The sequence below is a fragment of the Mercurialis annua genome, linkage group LG4 (assembly GCF_937616625.2).
Source record: "Mercurialis annua linkage group LG4, ddMerAnnu1.2, whole genome shotgun sequence".
Taxonomy (NCBI): Eukaryota; Viridiplantae; Streptophyta; class Magnoliopsida; order Malpighiales; family Euphorbiaceae; genus Mercurialis; species Mercurialis annua.
The window spans coordinates 27,824,538-27,851,039 of NC_065573.1; the positions used below are offsets into that span (position 1 = coordinate 27,824,538).

The 26,502-nt window shown below is 35.7% G+C and overlaps 6 protein-coding genes across 6 annotated transcripts; 3 read left to right on the forward strand and 3 right to left on the reverse strand.

The window, feature by feature from the left end:
• Window positions 1–746: 746 nt before the first annotated feature.
• On the reverse strand, window positions 747–1,602 carry LOC126679297 (tRNA-uridine aminocarboxypropyltransferase A). Its single transcript, XM_050374295.2, has one exon. It carries the CDS (start codon window positions 1,600–1,602, stop codon window positions 826–828), a length of 777 nt encoding a protein of 258 aa, XP_050230252.1. The 3' UTR covers window positions 747–825.
• A 176-nt stretch (window positions 1,603–1,778) lies between these two features.
• On the forward strand, window positions 1,779–3,623 carry LOC126679298 (protein N-terminal glutamine amidohydrolase). Its single transcript, XM_050374296.2, has 6 exons — window positions 1,779–1,864; window positions 2,029–2,128; window positions 2,214–2,291; window positions 2,377–2,507; window positions 2,584–2,708; window positions 3,101–3,623. Exons 1-6 carry the CDS (start codon window positions 1,794–1,796, stop codon window positions 3,256–3,258), a joined length of 663 nt encoding a protein of 220 aa, XP_050230253.1. The 5' UTR covers window positions 1,779–1,793; the 3' UTR covers window positions 3,259–3,623.
• Window positions 3,624–5,037: 1,414 nt separating this feature from the next.
• Window positions 5,038–8,789, reverse strand: LOC126677083 (cytoplasmic tRNA 2-thiolation protein 2). Its single transcript, XM_050371531.2, has 7 exons — window positions 8,385–8,789; window positions 7,915–8,263; window positions 7,738–7,824; window positions 7,035–7,156; window positions 6,823–6,901; window positions 5,652–6,043; window positions 5,038–5,385 (listed from the first exon to the last, which is right to left on the reverse strand). Exons 1-7 carry the CDS (start codon window positions 8,714–8,716, stop codon window positions 5,343–5,345), a joined length of 1,404 nt encoding a protein of 467 aa, XP_050227488.1. The 5' UTR covers window positions 8,717–8,789; the 3' UTR covers window positions 5,038–5,342.
• Window positions 8,790–8,977: 188 nt separating this feature from the next.
• On the forward strand, window positions 8,978–11,952 carry LOC126677084 (uncharacterized). Its single transcript, XM_050371532.2, has 8 exons — window positions 8,978–9,197; window positions 9,293–9,342; window positions 9,432–9,501; window positions 9,601–9,706; window positions 10,038–10,104; window positions 10,368–10,443; window positions 10,985–11,283; window positions 11,638–11,952. Exons 1-8 carry the CDS (start codon window positions 9,038–9,040, stop codon window positions 11,719–11,721), a joined length of 912 nt encoding a protein of 303 aa, XP_050227489.1. The 5' UTR covers window positions 8,978–9,037; the 3' UTR covers window positions 11,722–11,952.
• Window positions 11,953–14,679: 2,727 nt separating this feature from the next.
• On the forward strand, window positions 14,680–20,025 carry LOC126677080 (magnesium-chelatase subunit ChlH, chloroplastic). Its single transcript, XM_050371529.2, has 5 exons — window positions 14,680–16,339; window positions 16,453–16,535; window positions 16,982–18,784; window positions 18,914–19,390; window positions 19,490–20,025. Exons 1-5 carry the CDS (start codon window positions 14,938–14,940, stop codon window positions 19,865–19,867), a joined length of 4,143 nt encoding a protein of 1,380 aa, XP_050227486.1. The 5' UTR covers window positions 14,680–14,937; the 3' UTR covers window positions 19,868–20,025.
• A 306-nt stretch (window positions 20,026–20,331) lies between these two features.
• Window positions 20,332–25,474, reverse strand: LOC126677082 (probable glycosyltransferase STELLO2). The gene is made up of 3 exons (XM_050371530.2): window positions 23,569–25,474; window positions 21,484–21,610; window positions 20,332–21,091 (listed from the first exon to the last, which is right to left on the reverse strand). The coding sequence occupies exons 1-3, from the start codon at window positions 25,272–25,274 to the stop codon at window positions 20,624–20,626; spliced, it is 2,301 nt and encodes a 766-aa protein (XP_050227487.1). The 5' UTR covers window positions 25,275–25,474; the 3' UTR covers window positions 20,332–20,623.
• Between the last annotated feature and the right edge of the window lie 1,028 nt (window positions 25,475–26,502).

A 26,502-nucleotide genomic window follows, 5' to 3' on the forward strand; every position in this document is an offset into this window, starting at 1 on the left:
GAAACAAATTCCAACCGTTTTTATTTTTACAATTTGTAGTCCCAATCAATTTTTCGGCAACTTTATCTTTTTTTTTTAATCTACAAAGTGCAAAAATACAAAAAATTCGGATTTTATTTGAATTTTTTTTAAAACGTTAGAATTTAATATGCTAATACATGTATCTAATAGGACTGCCACGTATGCACACAATTGTCGAGAATCAGTTTGGGTTACAAATTGCAAAAATAATGAAATTAAATTGCTATAAAAGTGAAAAGTTGGTATTTGTTAGACAAATATCCCTTTTTTTAAATAATAAATTTAAAGTATTCACGATCCTGAATGAACTAGGTTGATATTGGGGGTCGATGTAAAAATATTTATTTGGTCGGAAAGTAAAATAATTTAGAAAACACTGTGCCTCATCTCGAGAAGATTATAAAAGAGCAACAATAAAAATAAATGATTGTAACACTAAAAAAAACTATTTGCTCGATTTTTCTAGAGTTAATTTATTTTAGTCTATTTTATTTTATCTAGTTTACCGTTTGATAAAAGTGATTGTAACTCGATCAAAAAAAAAAAAAAAGTGATTGTAACTTATCTAATAATGATAAGTTGATGAAGTGCATTACACAGCAATCATAAAAGACACATTATATCATAATATTATCTCGGCAAGAGCTTAACGTTTTCAACTGTGATGGAGATATCGAGACTTTAAACATCAATGAAAAAATTATTACTAAAGACAATCATCAAGATTCTTATAAATGTAATTAATTTCTCATTTAGTGATGCAAATATTGAATGATAATATTTTGAATTACAACTCAACAAATTCTAATTTTCTTCTTCACTTTGTTTCTCAATTACTTTAGTTATATTTTTCTTCTTATTCAATAACTTGGGCCTGGGCTTCATGGGCTTCAAAAACTGGGCCTGCAATCTAACCATCTCCCTCAAAACCGTAATCAATCGTTCTTCAATAACCGGCCCATTTGTCTCCACCGCTCCTAACCACCGCGCCACCGCCTCCAACGTACTTACGCAGCCGCTGAACGGTTCCTTCCTCAACACTAACTCTGAATCGTAAATGCTCCCTCCTTCCATGCTCTCATCAAAACCATTTAAACAAACCCTAGTCGCAAATGTACTCAAATACCCTTCGCTAGCACTCACCATCTCCTTCGCATGTTTCCACGTGGCATCAAACGCGATCAAAACTATAGGAGTGTTGTCAGTGTTTTTGTTTTGTATTGATTTTTTGAGTTCGGTTAGGGTTATGGCTGGCGAGGTGGGAGTAGGAGGGAAAAGGTAGAAAGTGGCGGCGGCGTTGGCCGGAGGAAGGCGGCGGAGGAGGTTAAGGGTGAGGCGCTGGGAGGTGAGAGAGGTGGCGTTGAGGAGTGATTTGGTGAGAAGAGGTGTAGTGGAGAGTTTATGGTTAGACTCATGTGGATGTTGGATTATTATGATCTGTGTATTTGTCTGAATCGGCGGGACCGGAATGACGTGGCACAGACATACTGGAATCGGACGGTCGCAGTTATTGCAGACTGAACGGCGCCGCTGTGGTGTCGACGGCGGCGATGCTTCTGGTCCAGGTTCTTTCAATTCCATTCGTATTATTCTTTCGGAGGTTAAACTAAAATTTTAGGGAAGGTGACGATGATAATACGGGACGTCGTTTTTAATAAGATGAAATAGAAGAAAGAACGGTATCGTTTTATGGAGGATGAAACGACGGCGTATTGTGAGATTTGAAGGTGTAAATAAAACGATGGTTAGGTATAGAGAGAAATAGAAAGGAAATGACGAGCAGTGAGGAGCTGATAGTAAACAGAGTTGACGTTTCGCAATTTGATCACACTCCATATTTCTGGTATTTCTTAGAATTTAAGTTATGTTTGGTTTATGAAATAAGTTCGGAATAGAATAACTATTCCGTATAGAATAATTATTCCGTACTTTTGATTCATAAAATAAGTAACTCTGTCGTATCGTTGTGCTCATATTTGTTGATTATTTTGGTATGATGAATGTTAGTGAGGAGAATGTGTATTTACTGTGCAAGAAACTGAGCCAAAATGGAATAGCAGAAGAGGCTGATCTTTTTGTAGCTTTCATTTCCAATGAAAAGAAACAGGCATGTAACATGGGTTTCTTCGATGTTGCTACATATTTTTAAAGAATATTTGTTTAGTTTTTGATTTTCGTTTTGTCGAATGTAGGTTCCTTTGTGGCATCAAAAGGCCAGTAAGAGAGCAGATGGGATTATTCTATGGGATTATCATGTCATTTGCATTCAGGTGATGGCATATTTGGTATTTTGACCAATATTAGTTATGAATTCTTGTTATTGCACTGCTAAGGCAAATGTTATTTAATATGCAGAGAAAAAGAGATGGCGAGTCTCGTTATTTAGTGTGGGATTTAGATTCGAGTCTTCCCTTTCCTTCTCCGTTGGCTACGTATGTATCTGAAACCATTCAGCCTGATTTTCAGCTCTTTTCTGACTACAAGAGGTAATTCTCTTTTGCTTGTTTTTGGCAAGTAGAATTTTATTATGTTGAGAACTGAATCATAATGATTGAGTTTTAGGTTATTCCGGATTGTACATGCTCCGTTATTTCTCCATCACTTTGCTTCTGATAGAAGACATATGAAAGATTCGGCTGGGAACTGGATTGCTCAACCTCCTGCTTATGCACCTATAGTAGCTAAAGGCAAGTTCTATTAAATATAATAATCAATAAACATATCTTTTTGTCTAGTTTAAACTTAACAATGCTAAAGTATGATTCATTTTTCATTTTTCTAGATTTCTTTGTATATTATTAGTATACCATATACTTGGAATTGAGAAATGCATATCGACAAGATACTTGGAGTTATTTAAGCAGAAAGGAGATACTCTGCTTCTTTAGCATTTTTTGTTAGGACGCACTTCTATGATGTAGCAATTTCCCCTATTTTTATAATTTTGGCTCTTATTATGCTCTCTCTGTTGACTAGTTTGAGATTAAGGCTCTGTGGGGTTGGATATATTTCTAGGAACTTCACGTGGAGAATTGGTGTTGGGTTTGAACTTTTAATTTTCTTGCATGTATGTTTGCAGATGGGAATGTGCACAACTTGAATGAGTACAACGAGATCCATGCATCAAATGAGATGACAGATATTGGAATGGATTCAATCAATTTAGTTTTTACCGAAAAATATGGTGTGGTGATAAGTGAAAATCAGCTCGAGGATTTTTTCTCTAAATTCCCTTGATCTGTAGCGACTTTTCCGCAAGATAGGTTTGCATATGTGTGTTTCCTCAAATACAAGACAGAAATGGCGCTTCTTCTGTTTTTTTTTTGTGAGAGAAAGGGCTGTTGTCTTCATGGAGTGTACAGATTTGGGTATTCCTGCTTTGTATTATGTGTGGCAGAAATACAAATTAAAAATGTGATATAAGCAATTGTCATATGCTGAATTTGGGAGACTTTTTCGAGGAGTTTGAATTTGGTGAGTGGCCCCCTGTTTGGTTTATGCTAACTCGTACTTGGGACTAAATTCTAGAGTTTCTAGTTGTCCTGTAAAAGAAAATTGATTATTTATACATGTTGCTGGTAAAGCTGTTTGAAAGTGTTTCATCGTTTCGATTCTTGCAGGCTATTTCGCTTTTGCATTAGACAGTCTAATGAGTAAAGCTGTATGAGAATCTCAATTGTATAGAAAGGGAGACTAGTAAATCATTTCTAATTATTATCACTCAGTAATTAAGGCATCTAACCTCATATATGTAAATTATTTTCCTGCTGTACAAGTTCAATACTAAAATATGCAGAATCTCAAATTCTCTCTCACAGCCATTGCCGACATCTGATACAGTTTCAGTATTAATTGTATCAGATTCAGTATTAATTGAAAATGTGTAGAACTTGTTCCATCGATACTATGTAAATGCTCAGCATCTAACAAAAGTTTATGAAAAAACAATAAAAATAATTACATATTACTTGATTCTTCGAAGAATAACCTCTACTGGATGTTCCTGATTGAACATTGGTTAAAAATGTTAGGATATGCCAATCTCTAACCTTTAGTTCTCAGTTCTTTGAGATTGCGGCTATATATATACCAAGAATTCTAGTGTGTTAATGGAATTTTGGAGAAGCCACAGCGGCAAATCAACCAACTTGGGTAATTTTCCAAGTGCCATGGCTTGAAGGAAGAACTGAGAAAAATCTTGGTTGTCTGCCATAGGTTACTGCATTCAATAATTGAAAGTCTGCAATGCAGTCGGATATCTTAAGCTTTGTGGAAAATAAATTAAGCTTCAACAATTTCTAATAGACAATTCTCGGAGACTTATCAGACCTTCCATATCTTCAAACAACTTCTTGTATTTTTGGCACTCAATAATTATCATCGATCATAGATATTTCAGGTAATTAATTAATTATGTATATTTTAGTTTTAAATTCTGTAATTATCTCAAACAATCCGCAATCAAAAAGACTCTATATAACAATATCCAATCCAACAAGCGTGCTTATTGCAGGTCACCTCATCCCTTTTTGTTGTTTAAAAAAGGCTTAATTGTATAAAAAATCACAAATTTTCGCGTGTTTTTGGTATTTAACATAATCTTCTTTTCTAAGCATAAAAATCACCAACTTTTATTTTTTGACATATTTGTCCATGGGATGTGAAACGGCGCCGTTTTGCGCTAAAACAGCGTCGTTTTGTGCTTAATTTTTCAAAGGAAACGGTTGTGGACGAATATGCCAAAAAATAAAAGTTGATGATTTTTTATGCCAAAAAAAAGATTATGTTAAATACAAATAACACGCGAAAGTTACTGATTTTTTGTGCAATTAAGCCTTTAGAAAATGATAAAATGTATTGGTGTAATTTAATAGCCTAAAAAGACCACAAGGCATGTTACATTTTCATTAGAAATTAAGGAAATTAAAATTTATTCATAGCAAATAAAAATGATCACATATCACTAGATATAAGCTGTTGGCAAAAATGTTGAGAAAAAAATACTCACTAAAAAAATAGAAAGAAAATCAATTTGACCAAAACTAAAAAAGTTGGTCAACCTAATAATACAGCTTTTATATAAGTTTTTATATGGGAAAAATATGTAATGCCTGATTTTATTTCAGCCTTGACTGAATTGTGTGTAGAACCAACTTATCACATCAATAAGCAAATAGTGGACATAAATAAAAAAGCACCGTAAGAGGGGTCTTTCGCACAAGCAATGATTTTAGGAAGTCCAAGCAGTTAGCTTGGAAAAGTGAATATGACTCGTGATATAAGGAGCAAAAAAAATCATGAAATCTGGGATGTGATATCAGTTAATCTTCGCCATCCGAAAGCAGGCAATCTTGAATTTGTTCCCTGCAAGTAGAAAACTGTATTATAAACAACGGAAGACAAAAGTTCAAAAATCAGCAGAAAAAACTAATTAACCAGAACAAAATAATATATGAATAAAAAAGAAATTTCAAACTGCAGCATTAGGCAGAAAACATGTGAAGGAGTGTAAAATGAGGTATTGAGACTATTGACTGATTGCATCAAACAAGTTTAGTTAAACTTCTGCCAAATCAAACATATGATGCCATAAATAGAGCTAATGCCTAATGGTAACTTTAGATTCTTACCTTAGCAAATTCAAATTGTCACCGCTTTCATGCTTTGATCGCGCCACTAGCTGCTGGGGTAAAGACCAATAAAAATGTTCCAATGATGATGGGTCCTTGGGAAGTATCTGAAACTTGCAACTCGAACAACAGGCAGCATGGAAATTTGAGCTTTGGCTACTTCTACAACTGCTGATATCTAACAATTCAGAATCGCTCAAAGGGCTGTTGCATATAGGACAGAATAACTCAGAAGACATAGATTCCACAGGCTTGAGATTGAATCTCTTCTGACGCCTTCGAGTAGCCAAAGGAACATTACAATCATTGATTTCGGGGATCCTATTGAACTGGAATGGAGTAAGCTTTCCAGCTGTTCGAACAATTGTGCTTTCTCGAGAAGGATTTTCTTCCTAAAACCCATCAGATTTAAAGATTAATATTTAGTACTACACTTGCACTACAATACCACCAAAGAGACTACCCAGAAAGAATAACTAATTGCCAGTCATGTAATGATGGAACTTGTTCAAGAAAGTAAGTAATTGCTTCACCAAATCAAATAACATTACTGCTCTCCAAGTGAACAATATACTGAAGTTCACCAACAAGTAAGGCCTAATCACTCAAAAAACCCTCACCTTTAAATTTATTTTCAATTCCACCCCGACGTTGAAAATTTGTCAATTTTACCCACATTTGAATTTTCCGTTTTCAATTGTACCCCAATATTTTAATTTTTGTTAATTTTTTTACTTAAATGATGAAATCATTCAATTAATTAAGTCTAAACATGAAATTAAATTCTTTTTTATTCAAAAAAGTACAAATAAGTCCTTTATTTTTAAAAACTAACTAAAAACCATAATCAAACTAACACTAATTTAAATTCTTAATTAATTTAACTAAATTTAAATAAATTTTAAAAATATACAATCAATATATGCGAGACATGGAGAATGTTTTAAACAAATTTTAAAATGCAAAAGACGTTAATTTAATTTTTCAGGGTACAATTGAAACACAAAAATGCAAAATAGGTTAAAATTGACAAATTTTCAACGTCAGGGTATGATTGAAAAGGGGCTAAAAGGTCGGGGTTTTTTAAGACATTAGGCCAACAAGTAAATAGTCTTCCCAAATGGTCCTATACTATAAGACAATTAACTTCCAGAAAGATAAAGCTCTTTACCTGCAAAAGAGTTACAAAGGAAGAAATCAATCCATTGATGCCAGTTGGATAACCAGTAAGTAGCTCCATGGTCTTCAGACTGCCCTGCCAAGATAAGAACAGAACCATCATTTAGCAATAGATTCTATTAACTTAAATACATAACAAATCCATAGAATGCTATAGGAAAAGGAATTCTACGTGATGATAGCTAAAAAGCATTAAGCACAAACCCATCAATACGGCAAATTAGGTTCAGCTCCTGCACAGTGCAGTCACGAAGTGGAAGCACAACGGGAACCTCCCATCTGGCATCAACATACTGTATATCTGCTGATAAAGAATATCCTTTGCCCTATTAAAGCATAAAACAAATAGGAGGGATAAGGAAACTTACTTACGTAATTTCCCAAGGGATATTAATAGTTGATTCTGACAATGTATCACGCATGCCATATGGTCAATAAAAGAATTTATTATAACTTAAGTAGTAAAAGAAAATCAATAGATTAGGCATGGTGTTTAATAAACAGGCCCACAATGCGTCATTAAAGTAACTTCATTTTAGATATGTTTTTGTGAATTAGTTTTTTGATTCTTCATATTTGTATACTTGAAAGAATACAAAAATAATATATTTCACGAGTAAACAGCATGAAGCAAAAAATAGAACTTCAAATTAAATTATCCAACAATCTAACTACACATAATAGTTCTTTTTTCAGTTGGTTTATACAAGATCAAGTTCCACTACTAGATTCCATTCAAACAATATTCAAAAGTCCTCCCAAAAGCTTTTACATGACAAGGTTCATACTTTTTCATAGGATGTAATGCAAACATGAAAGATTGATTCAACCCAATAGCCATGGGGAGAAAAAAAAAATTCTACTTGAACAATAAGGATTTAGCATGAAGCCACTGATAAGTACAAACCTTCACTGTCGCAGCAAGGACATGGCAAGCAATCCTCGATGTGCATGACCCTAAGACAAGCCTATTATAGCCATTTTCAGAGGCAGCCTACAATAGACAGAAGAGCATACATCAGCTGAATTTTATTCTCTATATCCTACACTTATAGATAACAAAGATCACGCAGGTCACTTAAACCTTTTGCAAGGCCAACATACGCAAATGTAGCAAAAGATCTTCCTTCCCAGTAACATCATTAACATCATTTAACACCTTCGTCAACTTCTCCTTCCCATCAACCAAATCTCGAGAATACACATTTTCAATTGGAACAACATGCAGCTGCTTCATAGGCGGCGCTAAGTTCGACAAAACCAAATTCATCTCTCGAATGGCTGCATTAACTTCATCAGAAGGAAGTTTATTAACAGCACTCTCGTCAATAAACGCCACTCCAACGCCAAACACCGGCAAAGACTTATCTTTACTGGCATCAAAATTCTTCTGCGCTCTAAGCTGCATGTCGTGTACAAACTGTAGAGCCACCCTGAAACACCACTACAAACTGTTTAATCAATTCTAAAGATAACCTATCTATCAACAACTGTAAAATTCTTCCGAATTGCAATTGTAAAGCTATGAATAACAAAATCAGAGGGAAATAAAACCTGGAGGACGGGCCGCCCGAGAAAGCGACAAGGACGTTATCGGAAGGAGTAATCATGGCATGAGAAGTAACGGCGAGTCTGAATTTTCCGTATATGTTACTTCTAAAACAATCTCCGCAGAAACGCGTTTCATCGCTATTGCTACCAATACTACTAGTAGTAGTAGAAGTAGAAGAAATGGGATGGTTAATCTTGCACTTTAAGCACAAATTTTGCTGTCCATTACTACTAGAAGTTGTTAGTGGCGACGGCGTGTTTTGTGGCTGTTGTTCGTCGTCGTCTTCATTTTTGTGACAATTGTTTGACTTGCAATTTGACGAACTGCATGCCATCAGAACTTTGAATTTTTTTTCTTCAATGATTCTTCTTATTTCAGGGTTTTCAGATCGAAAGCAGACTAAAATTAGGGTTTTAGCTATTATGATGTGATAATCATGTCATGTGTCGTTTAAAACGCCGCCGTTTTCTGTTAATTTTTAAAAACAAGAAAGCTAAACGATGTCGTGTTTTAGTTATTTATCAACTAGCAACCCCAAACGACGGCGTTTCCATTCGATTGCATTGGATTGTGAATTTGTATATGTAATTGTTCATTTTTATTAGGTCTAGTATTTGAATTTCTGGTCAGTGCTTTGCTTGTTACTGTAGAATCAATGGGGTTACCAAATGAAATTGGGGACTTGTCAACAGAGATGGAAGTTGATGCATTTAGACGCCTTTTTCCTCTTCGGTACTACGAGCGGCATCTTGCGGAGTCTATTCGGCCTGATGGTAGACCACTCGGAAAATCTAGAGATACAACAGTAGCTTTAGGTTTGCTTTTAATTTTGTGCAATTTGTTTTTTGTATCATGATTTTGGTAATGTGGTTGATTTGAATCTAATCAGCCCAATTAATTTATTATTCAGGTGCTGTTGCTTCTGCTGATGGCTCTGCAATAGCAAAGATTGGTTCAACTGTAAGTGGCTCTCTTTTTTTCTCTTTTATATGAACCTTTTGTTATTGTTTAGTGATTTTAAAAAGCTATGCTGTTGTTTTTATACGCAGACCATGATGGCTGCCATAAAAATGGAAGTCATGACACCGTCCTCTGAGTCGCCAGATGAGGGCTGCGTAGGTTGACCATAGTGCATTTGCTTTAATATTCATTTTTGAGAAAGTTTTGTTTTGCTTGAGTTTGTAGAATGCCGATGCGTGAACTTTTTGGTGTTTTCAGCTATTGATTTCCACATGCCTCCAATTTGTTCTCCACTTGTTAGGCCCGGTAGGCCTGCAGATGCAGCACCGGTTGTGTCAAAGCAGTTATCTGATACCATATTGAGGCAAGCAACTTCTTTTTGGAGTAACTTGTTTCTGTTTTCAAATCCTTTTTTTAATCATTTTCAGTATGAGTATAAACTATAAAGTTCTTTTGCGCTGTTGTTGGGCGGATATTGTGTAATTATCATCTGTGTCTGGATACCCTTTTGAAAATATTTCGTTTTGATCTCTTCATAATTTATCTGTACATTAACTTGGCCACTTTGTGTCTACTGAATGGCTGTAAAGAAGAATTATTCAACAATCCTGTATTACTGGATTCTTCTTTATCTTGATCAATCCCATACTTTCTTCAACATGTCTTGTAACAATTATTTCTATGGGTTACTGCAGTTCTGGCATGATTGATTTAAAAGAACTGTCTTTGGTCAGTGGAAAAGCTGCATGGATGGCATACCTGGTAAGTATCAATGATTTTACAGTTTATTTTATATATGCATCTAAATGAGAATCAGATATCCTCTTGCTTTCTGTTTTTTTTTGCTCTATTTAGCTGGAAGCTATAAACATTCATATTTCTTCACTTCATAATTATTAAACAGATGTTAACAAACCATACTGTGGCTAACATTTAAGGTTTTTTAGCAAATAGTTGATATATTATGAACATTTCTCTGTCAATTGTCGAATGACATTTAAATTAAATGTTTGTATAATCTGCAGGACATTTACTGTTTGGACGCTGACGGTTCTCTGTTCGATGCTGCTTTGCTCTCAGCAATTGCTGCCTTCACCAATTGTAAGCGTCAACTCTTTTTGCGCTGTGTGGCTCATAAATAGCTGGAACAGCTCATAAAAATCAGCTTATGCCTAATACCTGTGCATCTGAATTTTGCAAACTTTACCTTAAATAATTTCTCGTGATGCTCTGTGCGGAAATAGTTTAAGTCAGAAGTTAGTGGATTTTTTCATTTAAATTTTTGTGTTTGGTTCTCCAGAGCTAGCTTAAGTTTCTCCATTCCTGAAAAGTTACCATTCATAGATTTGCGGATATTGTGAAAGCTAATTCAAATATGGCAAATCAGTTTGCATATTAAACTGACTTGTTTTTCATTCCTGTAAAAAACATTAATTGAAATCGCTGCAATTGTTTCTGTTTTTTGCATCTATATTTTCTTAAGAGCAAAGGAAAATGATACCAAAAAAAATATCCCAAAATAAAATTGTGAAAACAATTTTCCATTTTCTTTTTTTCAAGATTGAACTCAATCCTTATCACATAGCATCCTGGTTCCACTTGTAAATTGGCCCATTTATTCTAGAACTTTGATATTTTGTAGTGCAAATCCCCATTGTTTCCCTGAATGATGATGGAAAGATAGTAGTTGTATCTGATGAAGAAGGGGGAGGAAAGTCGGAAAAGGAGCCGGTCAATAAGGAGAAAAGGAAGCTCACTTTGAGAAGCTTGCCTTTCTCATTAACATGTATACTTCACAAAAACTACATATTGGCAGACCCGACTTCTGAGGAAGAGTCTATCATGGAAACTCTAGTAACAGTGGTGTTGGATTCATCTGCTAGGCTTGTGTCTTTCTACAAACCAGGTGGACCAGTTCTCGCCTCTACATCAGCTGTCCAGGTAGGTTTGATAATCTTAAGCATCTAACTTGATGGCATCCAAAAGTTGAAATTCAATGTGAAGCCATCTATCTGATGCTAACAAGTTAAGAAATGTTAATGGATCAAAGTAATGGCTTGTTCTTTCTACCATTGAAATTGAAGAAATAAGCAAAACTGTGCTTGTCGCTCTAAAACCGTTTTACAGTTCTACGAATTGATTTTGATTAAAACACTTATTGGAAGCATATCAATTGTAAGCATTTTTAAAAAATATTTGAATTCATATGCAACATAAATTTTAAAAAGGCCAGAGCCTCTTGTAGAATATTAAGGCTTCTTATGCTTATTAAGAAGTGGGATACTGTGGTTGCAGGATTGTGTTGCACTAACAAGACAAAGGGTGAAGGAACTTCAAGAAATTTTGGATGAAGCTGATTCTGGTATGCAATTTGACTAAGTTGGAAATTTTGTTTTGTGCAGAGGGTATGTGCAAGTAATTAAATGGGTGGTAGTTTTGCCTTTAGTTTAGTTTACAGTGACCACTCTATCTTGTTCCCGCTGTGAACCTAGCGATCTGTACGGAGCCTATTTGTAGCAAGAGTTAGTAGTCAATTTTGGATGAATCTGTGAAAATCGTTTTTTTACATTTTATTTCATCTTTATGCAATCAACCCAAAGATTTTACCAAGAGTGAGTATAGGGGTTTCAATGAAGTTATACTATTTACTCGTGCAATTTGTTAGCTCCACCGACAGTGGCTTTATATACCTTTTCTGGTTTGTAGCTACTATATAATATCTATGTTATAGTTGTGCATCCTTTTATATTATGTTCAATATTATTTAGGAAAAATCACTATTAATAACATGAGGTTAGGTCAAACAAAAGTACTGCTCTCCCTTTAAATTTAAAATAATTACTCCCTCCGTCCCAATACAATTGTCCACTTTGCCATTTTTACACAGTTTAATAAAACACAATTAATATATTAAATTTTTATATATTTATCTCCATTTTTTCTATTATACCCTTATTAAATACTTTAACTTATTCACTTCCTTGGATAATAATCATAAATAGCGGACTTTAAATAAGGGCAATATAGAAAGATCGATTTTAAAGATTGTGATTACTAGAATTGGACAAGTAACTTGGGACAAATAAAAAGGGAAAAGTGGACAATTGTATAAGGATGGAGGGAGTATTTTTCTTGATATTTTAGTTCGGTTTAATTGAAATTCTCCTGATAATGTGGGTTTTTAGTAATCCAATACCTAACATTGAGAGAAAATAGCGAGTTTCTAATATTTGGGGAGAAAACAGTGTATTGTACTTATCCGAGGGGGTGATAGTAATTTTTTATATTAATTATTCTCCCAGCATGTCTTGCCTGTGATGATTCCACAACTCAATAGGAGCCATAGTTTTTGCTTGGTAACCTAAGTGGACACATTGATTATATTATGTCAACATGTTGAGCAGTTTGTCATTTTGCCCTTCTTAGGAAGAAAACAACTGAATAGAAAGATTGGCAGGTTGATAGATAAAGAAAGAAAAATAGTGACCACTTTTGGCTCTTGGTTTGTATTAATAATGGAGTTTTTCAACTTCTTCTGATCAGTTCTTTGGACTAGATTCTAGAATAAGAAGCTGCACTATGAAATTTATTTTAAAATTTGTTAATGGAGTCATTGAGTCTGGTATGCTTTGAGGCTTTATTTTAATGACATGATGAACCATTAAGAGTGTTAACTAAAGCAACTTTGATGAGGCTATTAACAGCAGAATTGCCAATCTAAAGCATGGGGGAAAATGAAAATGGTTAGAGAATTGATTGGTGTATAGTGCATACAAAAGTATATGCTTTGTGATATAGCATACGCAAAGGTTTAAGCTGATGAGGAACCACAATAGTTGTCACTAGTGTAATTGAGCCGAGTCAAGTTGTAATATTGTAAAATTTGAGTACAGTTCAAAATTCAAAACTTGAAACTTGAAACTTGATCGAGTTTTAATTTAGGTCAAATTTTTTGAAAATAATTATTATTATAATATGTATCATCATAAAAGATAAAAAAGCAAATCAGTTAACTCGATTAGGTTTGTAAATTTTCTGTCGTTCTGATTCATTTGATGTTTAAGCAGTTCAAATTCAGGCTTGACTAATATTAAGTTAACTTTTAATATTTTTCGAGTTAATTTCTTTGGTCAATTGCAAAAACAAAAACATAAACTTTAGCGTATTCTGTAATTACATACGAATTTTTTACATGTGGCAAAATTTATCATCAGTTATCTTTTTTTCGCAAATTTGAACATCAGCTTATTTTTCGTTGAAAAAAATGTTAATGTGAATGTTGAAATAGTGTATATTTGACAATTATGTTGCATTTGCAAATCATGCTAATGTTTGTTAGTTCATTTGTATTGAATATTGATTTCTTTTAAGTTGCAAGTTAGCGCTCGTCTTTATCAAGCAGTTAGGAGTCTGATTACTTGTAAGTTTCTGGATTCGAAAATTATGTATGGAGAGAATACGTATTAAAAGAGGTTTATTTTAATGCGAGTTGCTTACTAGCTCTTTTTCGCATGCTATCATTTTCTGTAAATTTAACCTCAGAACATTGCTTGTGGCAGTCACACAGACAACAGTAACAGAGATACTAACAAATGGACAAAAAGTATTTTTCTTGGCTTACATGATCGAGCAAAGGGTCACTTTGGTCCCTAAACTTATACATTAGGGTTAATTACCTCACATTTAACTCTTTCATTCAATTAAAGATAATACTTTCTGTTTTGTTATCAATTAACTTTCAAGTTGTACAAAATGAATAAGTTTATGGATAACAACTAACAAGTGGCAAAAAGTACTTTACTTGGCATACATAATCGAGTAAATGATCATTTCAATCCCCAAATTTATACGTCATAAACAATTAACTCACACTTAGTCATTTTAATTTAAAAATAATACTCTGGGAGTTAATTGGCCTAAAATAAGAATGTATCGTTGCTAGTAATTGATTAAAATGAGCGCCAATTAATTGATCATGATGCACAAGTTCAAGAATTACAATATCCCTTTATTCACACATAATCAGTTCCTTCTAATTAAGAAATTTAATTATTAATCAAATAATCCAAACTCAAAATGAAAGAATCTAAATGCAAGGCAAAGAAAGCAAGAACCTCTTAACACTGCAATGAAAATCCTAACCCAATCTCATATTCTCTTTCCCTGTCATCACCCTCTTACTTTTGGGGAATCCAACTCAGCCAATCACAATTCAAGATACTCCATCATCATCACTCCAATAGATAGATAAGCAACTCAACTCTCTCTCCTACAATTTCAAATCAAAACTCAGCCTCATAAAACATCTTAATTCCTTGACAACCCACTTCGCCACGTGTACTTCCTTCTCACCACTAACTACCATAACCAACTCTTTCCTCTTCACTTCACAGTTCTTACAACTAAAATATAAACCTATCACCATTCACTTGAGAAGAAGAGGAAACCCAGAAATAAAAATCAAATCTTTTTGTATTGAAATTCGGTTTTCTCTATCAAATTTACTCTTTTTCCTCTCTAATTTTGATACAGAGAGGAAAAACAGAGGAGGGCTCTGTTTTTTTTTACTTTTTTTTGTTAACTTAGTGTACTAGAATGGCTTCTTTGGTATCATCACCATTTACTTTACCATCAACAAAACCAGACCAGCTCTCTTCTTTATCTCAAAAACACTATTTTCTCCACTCATTTCTTCCCAAGAAAACAAACTTACACTCAAAATCAAACTTGAAGCTAAAATGTAATGCCATTGGCAATGGTCTTTTCACTCAAACCACACAAGAAGTTCGCCGAATAGTACCCGAGAATGTCAAGAATCTCCCATTAGTCAAGATTGTTTATGTAGTTCTTGAAGCCCAATACCAATCCTCACTCACTGCTGCAGTTCAGTCACTCAACCAAACCTCTAAATTTGCTCAGTTTCAAGTTGTTGGTTACTTAGTCGAAGAGCTTCGCGACAAGAACACTTATGAAACGTTCTGTAAAGATGTTGAGGATGCAAATATCTTTATCGGGTCATTGATTTTCGTTGAGGAGTTGGCATTGAAAGTTAAAGCTGCTGTTGAGAAAGAAAGAGACAGGCTTGATGCTGTCTTGGTGTTTCCTTCAATGCCTGAAGTAATGAGGCTGAACAAATTGGGTTCTTTTAGTATGTCACAGCTTGGTCAGTCTAAAAGTCCATTTTTTCAACTGTTCAAGAAGAAGAAGCAAGGGGCTGGTTTTGCTGATAGTATGTTGAAGTTGGTAAGAACTTTACCTAAGGTTTTGAAGTACTTACCTAGTGATAAAGCTCAGGATGCTAGGCTTTATATCTTGAGTTTGCAGTTTTGGCTTGGTGGTTCTCCTGATAATTTGCAGAATTTCTTGAAAATGATTTCTGGGTCTTATATACCTGCATTGAAAGGGGAAAAGATTGCTTATTCTGATCCAGTTTTGTTTTTGGATACTGGAATTTGGCATCCTTTAGCTCCTTGTATGTATGATGATGTGAAGGAGTATTTGAATTGGTATGGAACTAGAAGAGACGCTAATGAGGCGCTAAAATCGCCTAATGCGCCGGTTATTGGATTGGTTTTGCAAAGAAGTCATATTGTAACTGGTGATGATGGTCACTATGTAGCTGTGATCATGGAAATGGAGGCAAAAGGTGCTAAGGTGATACCGATTTTCGCTGGTGGGCTTGATTTTTCAGGGCCAGTCGAGAAGTTTTTGATCGATCCGGTCACTAAGAAATCGATGGTGAATTCAGTTGTATCGTTGACTGGTTTTGCTCTTGTTGGTGGTCCAGCAAGGCAGGATCATCCTAGAGCAGTTGAGGCTTTGATGAAGCTTGATGTGCCTTACATTGTTGCATTGCCTTTGGTGTTTCAAACAACTGAGGAATGGCTGAATAGCACTTTGGGATTGCACCCAATTCAGGTTGCTTTACAAGTTGCTCTTCCTGAGCTTGATGGTGGTATGGAGCCCATTGTTTTCGCTGGCCGTGATCCAAGAACAGGTAAGTTCACTTTCATGTTGTGTGCATTTGAAATTTCTTCAACAATGCAGTTATTTATTTTTTTGCAAAACTAGAGAACAATACTTAAATATTCATGTTCCATGCGACTGCAGGAAAATCGCATGCGCTTCACAAGAGGGTGGAGCAACTTTGCACTAGGGCAATCAGATGGGCGGAACTGAAAAGGAAATCAAAGGTAAAATTTTCTGGCCTACTATACTTTTTGTCTTCAGCAGATTAGACAAGTATAAAATACTCAGAATAAACAAGTATAAGATGTTCAGAATAGACAAGTATAAGATGTTTGCTCACCGTTCTTGCTCATGTAAAAACGAACCCCAGTAAAATATTTTACTTTTTTTTTTCATTGATTAGCTATGAATTTCATGTTTTAATCAAATTCTAGTATGTCAATTTGATGCTGCTGATGGAAATGAGTCAAATGACTGAAGATAGTTTACTTTACCTCACTTGGTTCTTGACATTCTGTGTTTTACAGTTAAAACGAAGAATGGTCTTGTATTCATGTAAATTAAAATTTCATTTCTCTTATCAATTTAATACAATGTAATTATACGTCTTTGAACTCATTTTTATCGAGTTAATGAGCATGTTATGATAACTTTTTTAACATTAATGCAGGCTGAGAAGAAGTTAGCAATTACTGTGTTCAGTTTCCCTCCAGACAAAGGGAATGTTGGAACAGCAGCGTACCTGAATGTCTTCTCCTCCATCTTCTCGGTCCTAAAGGATCTCAAAAAAGATGGCTATAACCTTGAAGGCCTCCCGGAGACTTCAGAAGCCTTAATTGAAGACGTACTTCATGATAAAGAAGCTCAATTCAGCAGCCCGAATTTGAATGTTGCTTACAAAATGGGTGTTCGCGAGTACCAAAGCCTTACCCCTTACGCCACAGCATTGGAAGAAAACTGGGGTAAACCTCCAGGCAATTTGAACTCTGATGGAGAAAATCTCTTGGTTTACGGAAAACAATATGGTAATGTCTTCATCGGTGTCCAGCCCACTTTTGGTTACGAAGGTGATCCGATGAGGCTGCTGTTCTCCAAATCTGCTAGCCCGCATCATGGATTTGCCGCTTATTATTCCTTTGTTGAGAAAATTTTCAAAGCTGATGCAGTACTTCATTTTGGTACTCATGGTTCGCTCGAATTCATGCCCGGAAAGCAAGTTGGAATGAGTGATGCTTGTTTTCCCGACAGTCTCATCGGGAACATCCCCAATGTCTATTATTACGCGGCTAACAACCCATCTGAAGCTACCATAGCCAAACGTCGAAGCTATGCAAACACGATTAGCTATTTGACTCCTCCAGCCGAAAATGCTGGTCTATACAAGGGTCTTAAACAGTTGGGTGAGCTTATCTCTTCATACCAGTCCCTTAAAGACACTGGTCGTGGGCCGCAAATTGTGAGCTCCATTATTAGTACTGCTAAGCAATGTAATCTTGACAAAGATGTTGATTTACCTGATGAGGGTGAGGAGCTTCCTGCAAAAGAGAGAGATCTTGTGGTTGGAAAGGTATACTCTAAGATCATGGAGATTGAGTCCCGTCTTTTGCCATGTGGACTTCACGTCATTGGAGAGCCTCCATCTGCCATGGAGGCAGTTGCTACTCTAGTCAATATTGCTGCACTGAATCGTCCAGACGAAGGGATCTCTGCTCTCCCATCTATTTTAGCTGAAAGCGTCGGACGAAACATAGAGGAAGTGTATAGAGGGAGTGACAAGGGAATCTTGAAGGATGTTGAGCTTCTCAGGCAAATAACTGACACATCACGTGGGGCCGTCACTGCATTTGTAGAGAAGACAACTAATAAGAAGGGTCAAGTTGTAGATGTTGCAGATAAACTAACCTCAATCCTTGGGTTTGGTGTGAATGAACCGTGGATTCAGTACTTGTCCGACACAAAATTTTATCGAGCAGACAGAGAGAAGCTCAGGGTGCTTTTCCAGTTCCTTGGAGATTGTTTGAAACTGGTGGTTGCTGACAACGAGCTGGGGAGTTTGAAACAAGCTTTGGAGGGAAAATACGTTGAGCCTGGTCCTGGTGGTGATCCAATCAGAAACCCGAAAGTGCTGCCAACTGGAAAGAATATCCATGCACTTGACCCACAAGCCATTCCTACAACAGCAGCATTGCAGAGTGCAAAAATTGTGGTTGATAGATTAGTCGAGAGGCAGAAGGCTGACAATGGTGGAAAATATCCAGAGACAATTGCACTTGTGCTGTGGGGAACTGACAACATCAAGACTTATGGCGAGTCACTGGCTCAGGTAATGTGGATGATTGGAGTCACGCCAGTTGCTGATACTTTTGGTAGGGTTAACCGGGTTGAGCCAGTAAGTCTTGAAGAGCTTGGAAGGCCTAGGATTGATGTCGTTGTCAATTGCTCAGGAGTTTTCAGAGATCTCTTCATCAATCAGGTACCGAGTCTTTTCACTTGATCTCTTCTGTTGAGGCAAATGATAACCAGTTGGTCATGTGCTCTTAACATTCAGTTATCTTACTCGTCTTGCATATGGCGCCTCATTATTTATTTTTATGTGCTGCAGATGAACCTCCTTGACCGAGCAGTGAAAATGGTGGCTGAACTCGACGAGCCAGCTGAGCAGAACTTTGTCAGGAAGCATGCTTTAGAACAAGCTGCAGCCCTTGGCATCGACGTCCGCGAAGCTGCAACTCGGGTATTCTCTAATGCCTCGGGATCTTACTCCTCAAACGTCAACCTTGCAGTGGAAAATTCCTCTTGGAATGACGAGAAGCAACTTCAAGATATGTACTTGAGCCGGAAGTCCTTTGCCTTCGACTCTGATGCACCAGGTGCTGGCATGCTGGAGAAGAGAAAAGTTTTTGAGATGGCTCTTAGCACAGCCGAAGCCACATTCCAAAACCTCGATTCCTCGGAAATCTCACTAACTGATGTCAGCCATTACTTCGATTCTGACCCAACAAACCTTGTCCAGAACTTGAGGAAGGACGGAAAGAAGCCTAGTGCATATGTAGCAGACACAACAACAGCTAATGCTCAGGTTAGCAATTCAGAAATTCATAACATTCTGATCAATCACTTTAAGCCAAGATAAACCTTCTTCCGTTTTTGTGCTTAAACTTTTATTTAACTCCTCCAGGTACGCACACTTGCGGAGACTGTAAGGCTCGATGCACGAACCAAATTGCTGAACCCCAAGTGGTATGAAGGAATGATGTCAAGCGGATACGAAGGTGTTCGTGAAATCGAGAAGCGCCTAACTAACACAGTTGGATGGAGTGCAACATCAGGCCAAGTTGACAACTGGGTTTATGAAGAAGCCAACTCAACTTTCATTAAAGATGAGGAAATGCTGAAGAGACTTATGAACACCAATCCAAACTCTTTCAGAAAGTTAGTGCAGACATTCTTAGAAGCGAACGGCCGCGGCTACTGGGAAACTTCAGAGGATAATATTGAGAAGTTGAGACAGCTTTACTCAGAAGTTGAAGACAAGATCGAAGGAATCGATAGGTAAATAGTTAAAACTGTTAGAAAGACAGTAGATTGCAAATACATTCACATTGTTGACTCTTTCTTGTAAGTGATTAAAAGGATGCAATTTCCTGGAACACTTAAATTTGTAAAAGTAGTTCATAAATGTCACTCAGTAATTCAATCTCCTTCTTTCTGCAATTTGAGCTCTGTTGATATCCAAGTATTTTTCAATAATCACTATCAACCCCGTAAGGTTAGATCAAACTCACTCTCTCCGCTTACATTTTAACTACAAAGAGTTTCAGTTATCTAATATCTAAATGTCGGAAAAAAACATGGAGGGAATCGGTAATTTTAATCACATCAAAAAATTGATATCCCAAAATTTTATTTCTATGATCCAATGGCAGATTATTATGTTCTTCTTTCTACTACACCAAAAACATAAATTTCTTATTATTGAAATTGGAACTAAAATAGAAAAACAAATTTGAAGAAACAAAATCAAACAATTCTAAGACTACAATCTTCTCATATTTCCTTGACAGAAAAAAAATTGCAATGTTTCTGTCACTGGGGTGAATACCCAATCAGTAAATGAATCATACACTGTAAATCTACAAAGAAAATGAAACAGAACTTGCACAAATTACATTCTAAAAGAAAAAAAAAAGGCTTAAGTGGAAAACTTGGGGGAAAAAGAAAAAAGAATTTTGTATAACAGGTACAAGAAGTTACAGTTTCTTTCTTTGTCTCTATTGTAGTTCATGTGAGTATGAAATGGTGGTTTTTACCTTCAAACTAACTCCATTAGAAGAGGGTCACCTCCTGCCATTATTCTTACTAGCTTTATAAAATCTTGTTCACTTGACACACTCCATGGGTGAACAGCAGGAGCTTGAACATTGTAAAACGTCGAATTAGCAGAGGGTGGCTTTCGCTTATAGACCATTGTACTAAGCACCGAATCAAAATTCTGCGGTGAATCCATCGAAACAAAGAACATAGGTATCGCTACATTGTTATGGATTTTTTCATCACCCACCAAACTGACAAGATCGACAAAGTCAGCTACGTAGTGGCGGGGAACGTAAAATATCTCAGAATTGCATATCGTGAGTCCCTGATCATTCTTCATAGCATCCTTATAATTGACTTGGAAATTTACGGGCATTGAACCAACTATTTTTTTTACCATTTCTGCTTGTTTTGCATACCAATCGGAGTTTCCACTGGTTGACACAGTACTCCAGGATTTGGATACCTAATCAAACAACGTGTCAGAGAGCGAGAGGAAGAGGAGCAGTGATAGGGTGGCGTTCATGATGCATCGAGACTACAATGATAGCATCTTTGACTCGTACCGACAAGAAAGTTTTCTAGTACAAAAAAAGGAATCCTAGTGCATAAAACTCACTTTGTAATTGTCCCTCATACAAAGTCTATTTATATACTATTGTGATTATTTCTGAAACTTCCAGAAAATTAGCGCGAATATCAACTAAGTGATCAAGCCCATTGCAAAATCCCTACTCATGCCAAAAGCACAAATGACTAAATAAAGAATTTTTTTTTCTCTTGATTGATAACAAGCAAAGAAATGGGAGACGGGAAAGAGAAGAAACTGGGGGGGTCGTAGAAAATGAGAGAGCTTACCTTGTCAGTAATCCATAGTTTAGTCTTGTCTGCCTGAAGCAAATTCCAATAATTGAGGACAGTATCATCCTTAAGGAATAAAAATCCTTCTGCGCTAGTAAACCGATCAAATATCTTCGGCAAATGCCTGTAACCAATATAAGAAATTGAAAATATTAGTCAAATGTTAGAATCATTTGAAAACGAGAGTTATGAGAAATCTGCTATATATTACATTCCCATGGTTATCAACAACAAATCCCTCCTCAGTGTAGAAACAACAAATTGACAATGATAGCTGCCACATGTAGCTTCTAATAAAAGTTCATAAGTTAAAAAAAGCAACAACCCCAATTCAGTACAATCAAAACCAAATTTTATCAAAACTGAGTGCCTGAGAAACAAGAAAATTAGAGATTTAGAGAAAGGTAACAAGAAATGCATCCATGAAGAAAAGGACAAATACGGAGCTAACATAAGGATGATGTATGCAATTTTGGCTCGAGCGTTGAGTAGTAATATTAAACCACCGAAAATATGATAAAAAATAATATTATAATGACTTTGAGCCTTTGAATGCAAATAACTGCCCCACCCTTCCTTCACTAAGGCCATGAGAGGCAGTCCACCACCTACTCAGAACAACTTTGAATCAGGGAGTAAGGTGTCATTTCCCACAAAATGCCAATATCACCCAGACATGATTTAACAAGGCATAAGGCTCATGTCAGAGCAATATCACAATTAGCAAAATTGTATCAGGAACATTATCTATACGTATTCGATATTGTTAGATATATAGTTTATCCAGCATTCAGTTTTCCTTGTAAACTTAATACATATGCTGAATTCAAAAGTTCCCACTTGGATATCAGTGCCTATTGTAGGAACAGACAGATAATGGAAATACGTTATCCTGACTTAAAAGTTCAAGGGCAGCATATCAAGTTTGCTGCTGATAGATTATCCTAACCACAAAGACAACTTGGAAGGCAGGTAATCCTTAAACACATCAATTTGATGAACCTTAATGTGATAAATTCTAACAATTTGAACATAGCAGGGCTAAAAGTTTTCCTAAATTTGAAATTGGACATTCTGCGTGATAAATGAGGACTCAACCAAGGATTCAAAAAGAGAAACAACAAACTTGTTTATTAACTTGATTATTCGAAACATTGGAGAACTAAAGAGACGAGCGTACACATACAGCAAGCACACTCGTCAACATAACCAAACAAATCAAGTCATCCATATACAATGAATTTAAAGAATATGGGGTCAGGTTCATGTTGGCGGCCATATTTCATGTAGACATGTGACGCCGGATTTTAGCAGATAATTAAGAATGGAATCCTAAGTGAAAGCCATTTAGCAGGGAATAAATTTCATCTGTCAAAAGGACAAAAATGTTTATGCAGAGAAATTCTCCAAAAGGAGAAGGAAACAGGGAGAAGAATTAGGGAATCAAGGGGCCCAATCCAGAAGGTTTCGTACAATGCATTCTCTAGTAGAGTCAGATGCCTGCAGCCTTCTCTTGCACTACGAAGAGGCAAATTTTATATACTGACCAAAGGAATAAGTAGCTCTCAAAATCTTAGAGATGATTCTGTGAAAAAATAATCCCCATCAAGATTCGCTCTATGAACCCATCTCTCATGCGTTAAATGCTTCATTAAAATCTGAGTAATTGGAAGAAAGCCAAGGCAATGTATCTTTCACCGTGGGAGAGGATATGGATTATGAACTAAGCTAAGAACGCCCAAGTATTAGAAATTCTCCTTCATTATTTTGCCTGCCTCACTCATCCCTATTCTTATTTTGAGTGAAACACTCTGAAGTCTGAACATGCCAACTTCAATAGGAAACAAAATGTGAGTTACTATTACAAGGATCTATCTTCTTAATAGAGAGTGGATACAAAAAGTAGTAACCAAATTATCTTAAAGTCAGATTCAAATTAATATGAAGTTGAGCTTTAACAAAAGATCAGCTAATATGATAGTCCTTGCTACGGCTGCTAGGCAAGCTTTTGCAGAAGTAATCAACATCTTTATTTAATGCAAAATGAGCAAAATGTACATGATATTACTTAAAAGGACATACCTGTATAATTGTTCCAAATTGCCTTCTTCAACAGCCAGATCATCATTCCTCTGATGTGACAAAATAACCACAGTTTTAAATATCCTGCCATATAGCAATCTCCATTCTAAAGCTGTCCGTTCCACAGGTCCAGTGCAAAACATGATAAGTACAACATTCCCAAAATTCTTCCTCCAACGAATCAAATTTCCAATCTCATAATTCACAGTCCCTATTTCCTCTACTCCAAGATGCACAGATGGCAATTTACGTGGAATAAATTCCCTTCGATCCCCATGACCAATACTTGCCCGTGGCCTATCCAATTCCAATGACATTAACCTAGGCTGCTGATACCCAACAGCTATCAAATCCTGAAGCCAAGCAGCAGTGAACTTCACATCCTGCTCAGTCCAAAAGCCTTCCTCCGCCATTGCGTAACTCAACTCCAAAATCTTTTCAAACAATCTATGCTTAGTTGATCTCCAAGCAACCAAGAACTTTATCAACCTCCCTACATTTACATGAAGATCCTTCTCCTCCGAAAACGGGTATGCCTCTACCCTATCATATCTATGCACAGTAGGCGGATAAACAACAACATACCCACCGATCTCCCATAAAAGTCTTTGCCCCCAATAACCCCTTAGAACATCAGATGCCATTGTACTAACAGAAACTGGAAGCATCAAACCCCAAAAAGCAGAAGACTGATAAATCGTATTAAACGAATTAACCGGCACCATCGTACCTTGAGGTAGCGCAACTTTCGGAGCATGCTCATCGAACCTTATATCAAAACTTTCCAAATCAGATTTCCTCGTAAAATAAAACACAGAATCAACATCTGGCAATCCATTTGAAATACCCTGCTGTATAAACTGTTTCCCACCAAAAACCTCAGTGTAAAACTCCTCATGCCCAATCCCACCAACATACTCCAATGGCAAACCCCTAGGCCACACAGACCTTTGCCCGAAATGAATATAAGGGTTCACAACAGTCCTATTCTCATTCTCATGACTATACTGCAGAACAGTCTCTTGCCTTGCTCCTTCCCCAATCAACTCAACATCAAAATGCTTCCCTAAATCATCACCAATCACCTCGCCGCGATCATCGGCATCAAAGATTTTCTTAGCACCATGTTGAATAGCAAACAAATACCCCACACTCTTCCTCACATAAGAATCAAATGGCACATAATCCACAACCCTAAACCCTAAACTAGCCTGCTGCTCTAAAGATAAGTATATACACCCCTTCAACTCCCAATCTTTCGGAGTCCTCGAGTTCCCAATAGCTAACAGCTGCCACCCTTTAAGCTTAACCAGCTTTTTAAGTGAATCAGACGGGTAATCCGCCACCGAAACAACGATCCACTTCTCTGTACGGAAATTTGCAAAAGGGGAAGCTTGATCAGAAATGGGTTTGATTTGGTTCCAATTAATACGTGGAAAAGCTAAAGTCTTCTCAATTGGCTGTGATCTTGACTGGAGGTAAAGAAAAGCCGCCGTGTCGCCGGTGTTTCTGAGGAAGAAGAGGGCGGCCACGGTGGCGATGAGGAAGAGACATGTGATGATTTTGAAGCGGTTTTCGGCGAACCAAGTCGAGAAATCGAGTGATTTTGATGGGGAAAAACGGTACTCGTTGAGATGGTGGTGATTATTTGAAGTGGGTAGTGTTGTTCTTGGTGATTTGGGGTGTACCCGTTCTTGAACAAACATTTCTGACCCAAATAATTTTCTTGAAAAACTGAAAACACACTCGAACTGAAGATTTACAACTGAAAACAATTAATACTGGCAGTGTACTACTGGCTACTGCGATTTTCTTTTTGTTTACTGTATGAGAAGGTTTGAGTCTTTGTGGAGACAACTAGACCAGAGAGTCAATAATATTAGTATTTTCATATTCTATTCTTTTTATTTCTTTATTGCTGTGTTTCTTTTGTGTTTTTGTTTTTCTTAAAACTTAAAAGAATTCTTTTCGGTAGCAAGACAGTATGTTGTTGGATAAAGTTCCATATTGTCACTGATTTTATATAAAGGTTTAATTACAGACAAGTTTGAAAATTAATTTTTTTGTTATATAATTTAATATATGAAAATAAATAATTATATTTAAAAATATTTTATGCACTACTTTTCAAAATAATAAGTGTTAGGCTTTTAAAAATTAATTAATTAGGCTAATTTTTTGAAAAGTTATAAATATATGAATGAATTTTATTATATTCAGATATAGATTCAATTTTGGAATTTTGGAATTTTTTTTTTTGATGAATAATTTTGGAATACGTTTATATATATTAAAAATGGATCTCAAGAGCTAAGGTGATCTAGGTTAAAAAGAAAATTGACCATTTAAGCTTCTAATTATTTTTGACATAATAACATTGCTTCTTTAAAAAGAAAATTAGTCATTTGGTTGTTGATCTATTATCCATAGCTCCAAATATGGTTATATTGAGAATGGGAAGAGTATAGATGCACGAAAATGTTTTCTTTTTTAAGTTGTGTTTTTTGCATTTTTGAAACTCTCCATAGTTCAATAGAAATAGTTCAAAACCGTTTCCATTAATTAAATAAATTAGACACCCAATTTTAGATAAAGAATTAATTTTCTATAAAAAAATTGCAAAATTAATATTTTTAATTTTATTCGATTAAATTCTATTTTTCTTATAGTTATATAATTTCTAAAATATTAATTTCAATTGTAGTTATATAAATTTATAAAAAAATATTATTCGTTACGAGCTTAAATTTTAATTATATTTAAATGATGTATTTTACAAATTATCTTAAATGTATAGAAATTTATTTTCTTTAATATTTCTTTTCAATAAATAAATTTTGATGTATAAAACTGTATATATTTTTTTATATAAATATATCCTTATATTTTAAAAAAATTCTATATGTTTCTATTTTTTAAAATTAAAAAAACTAT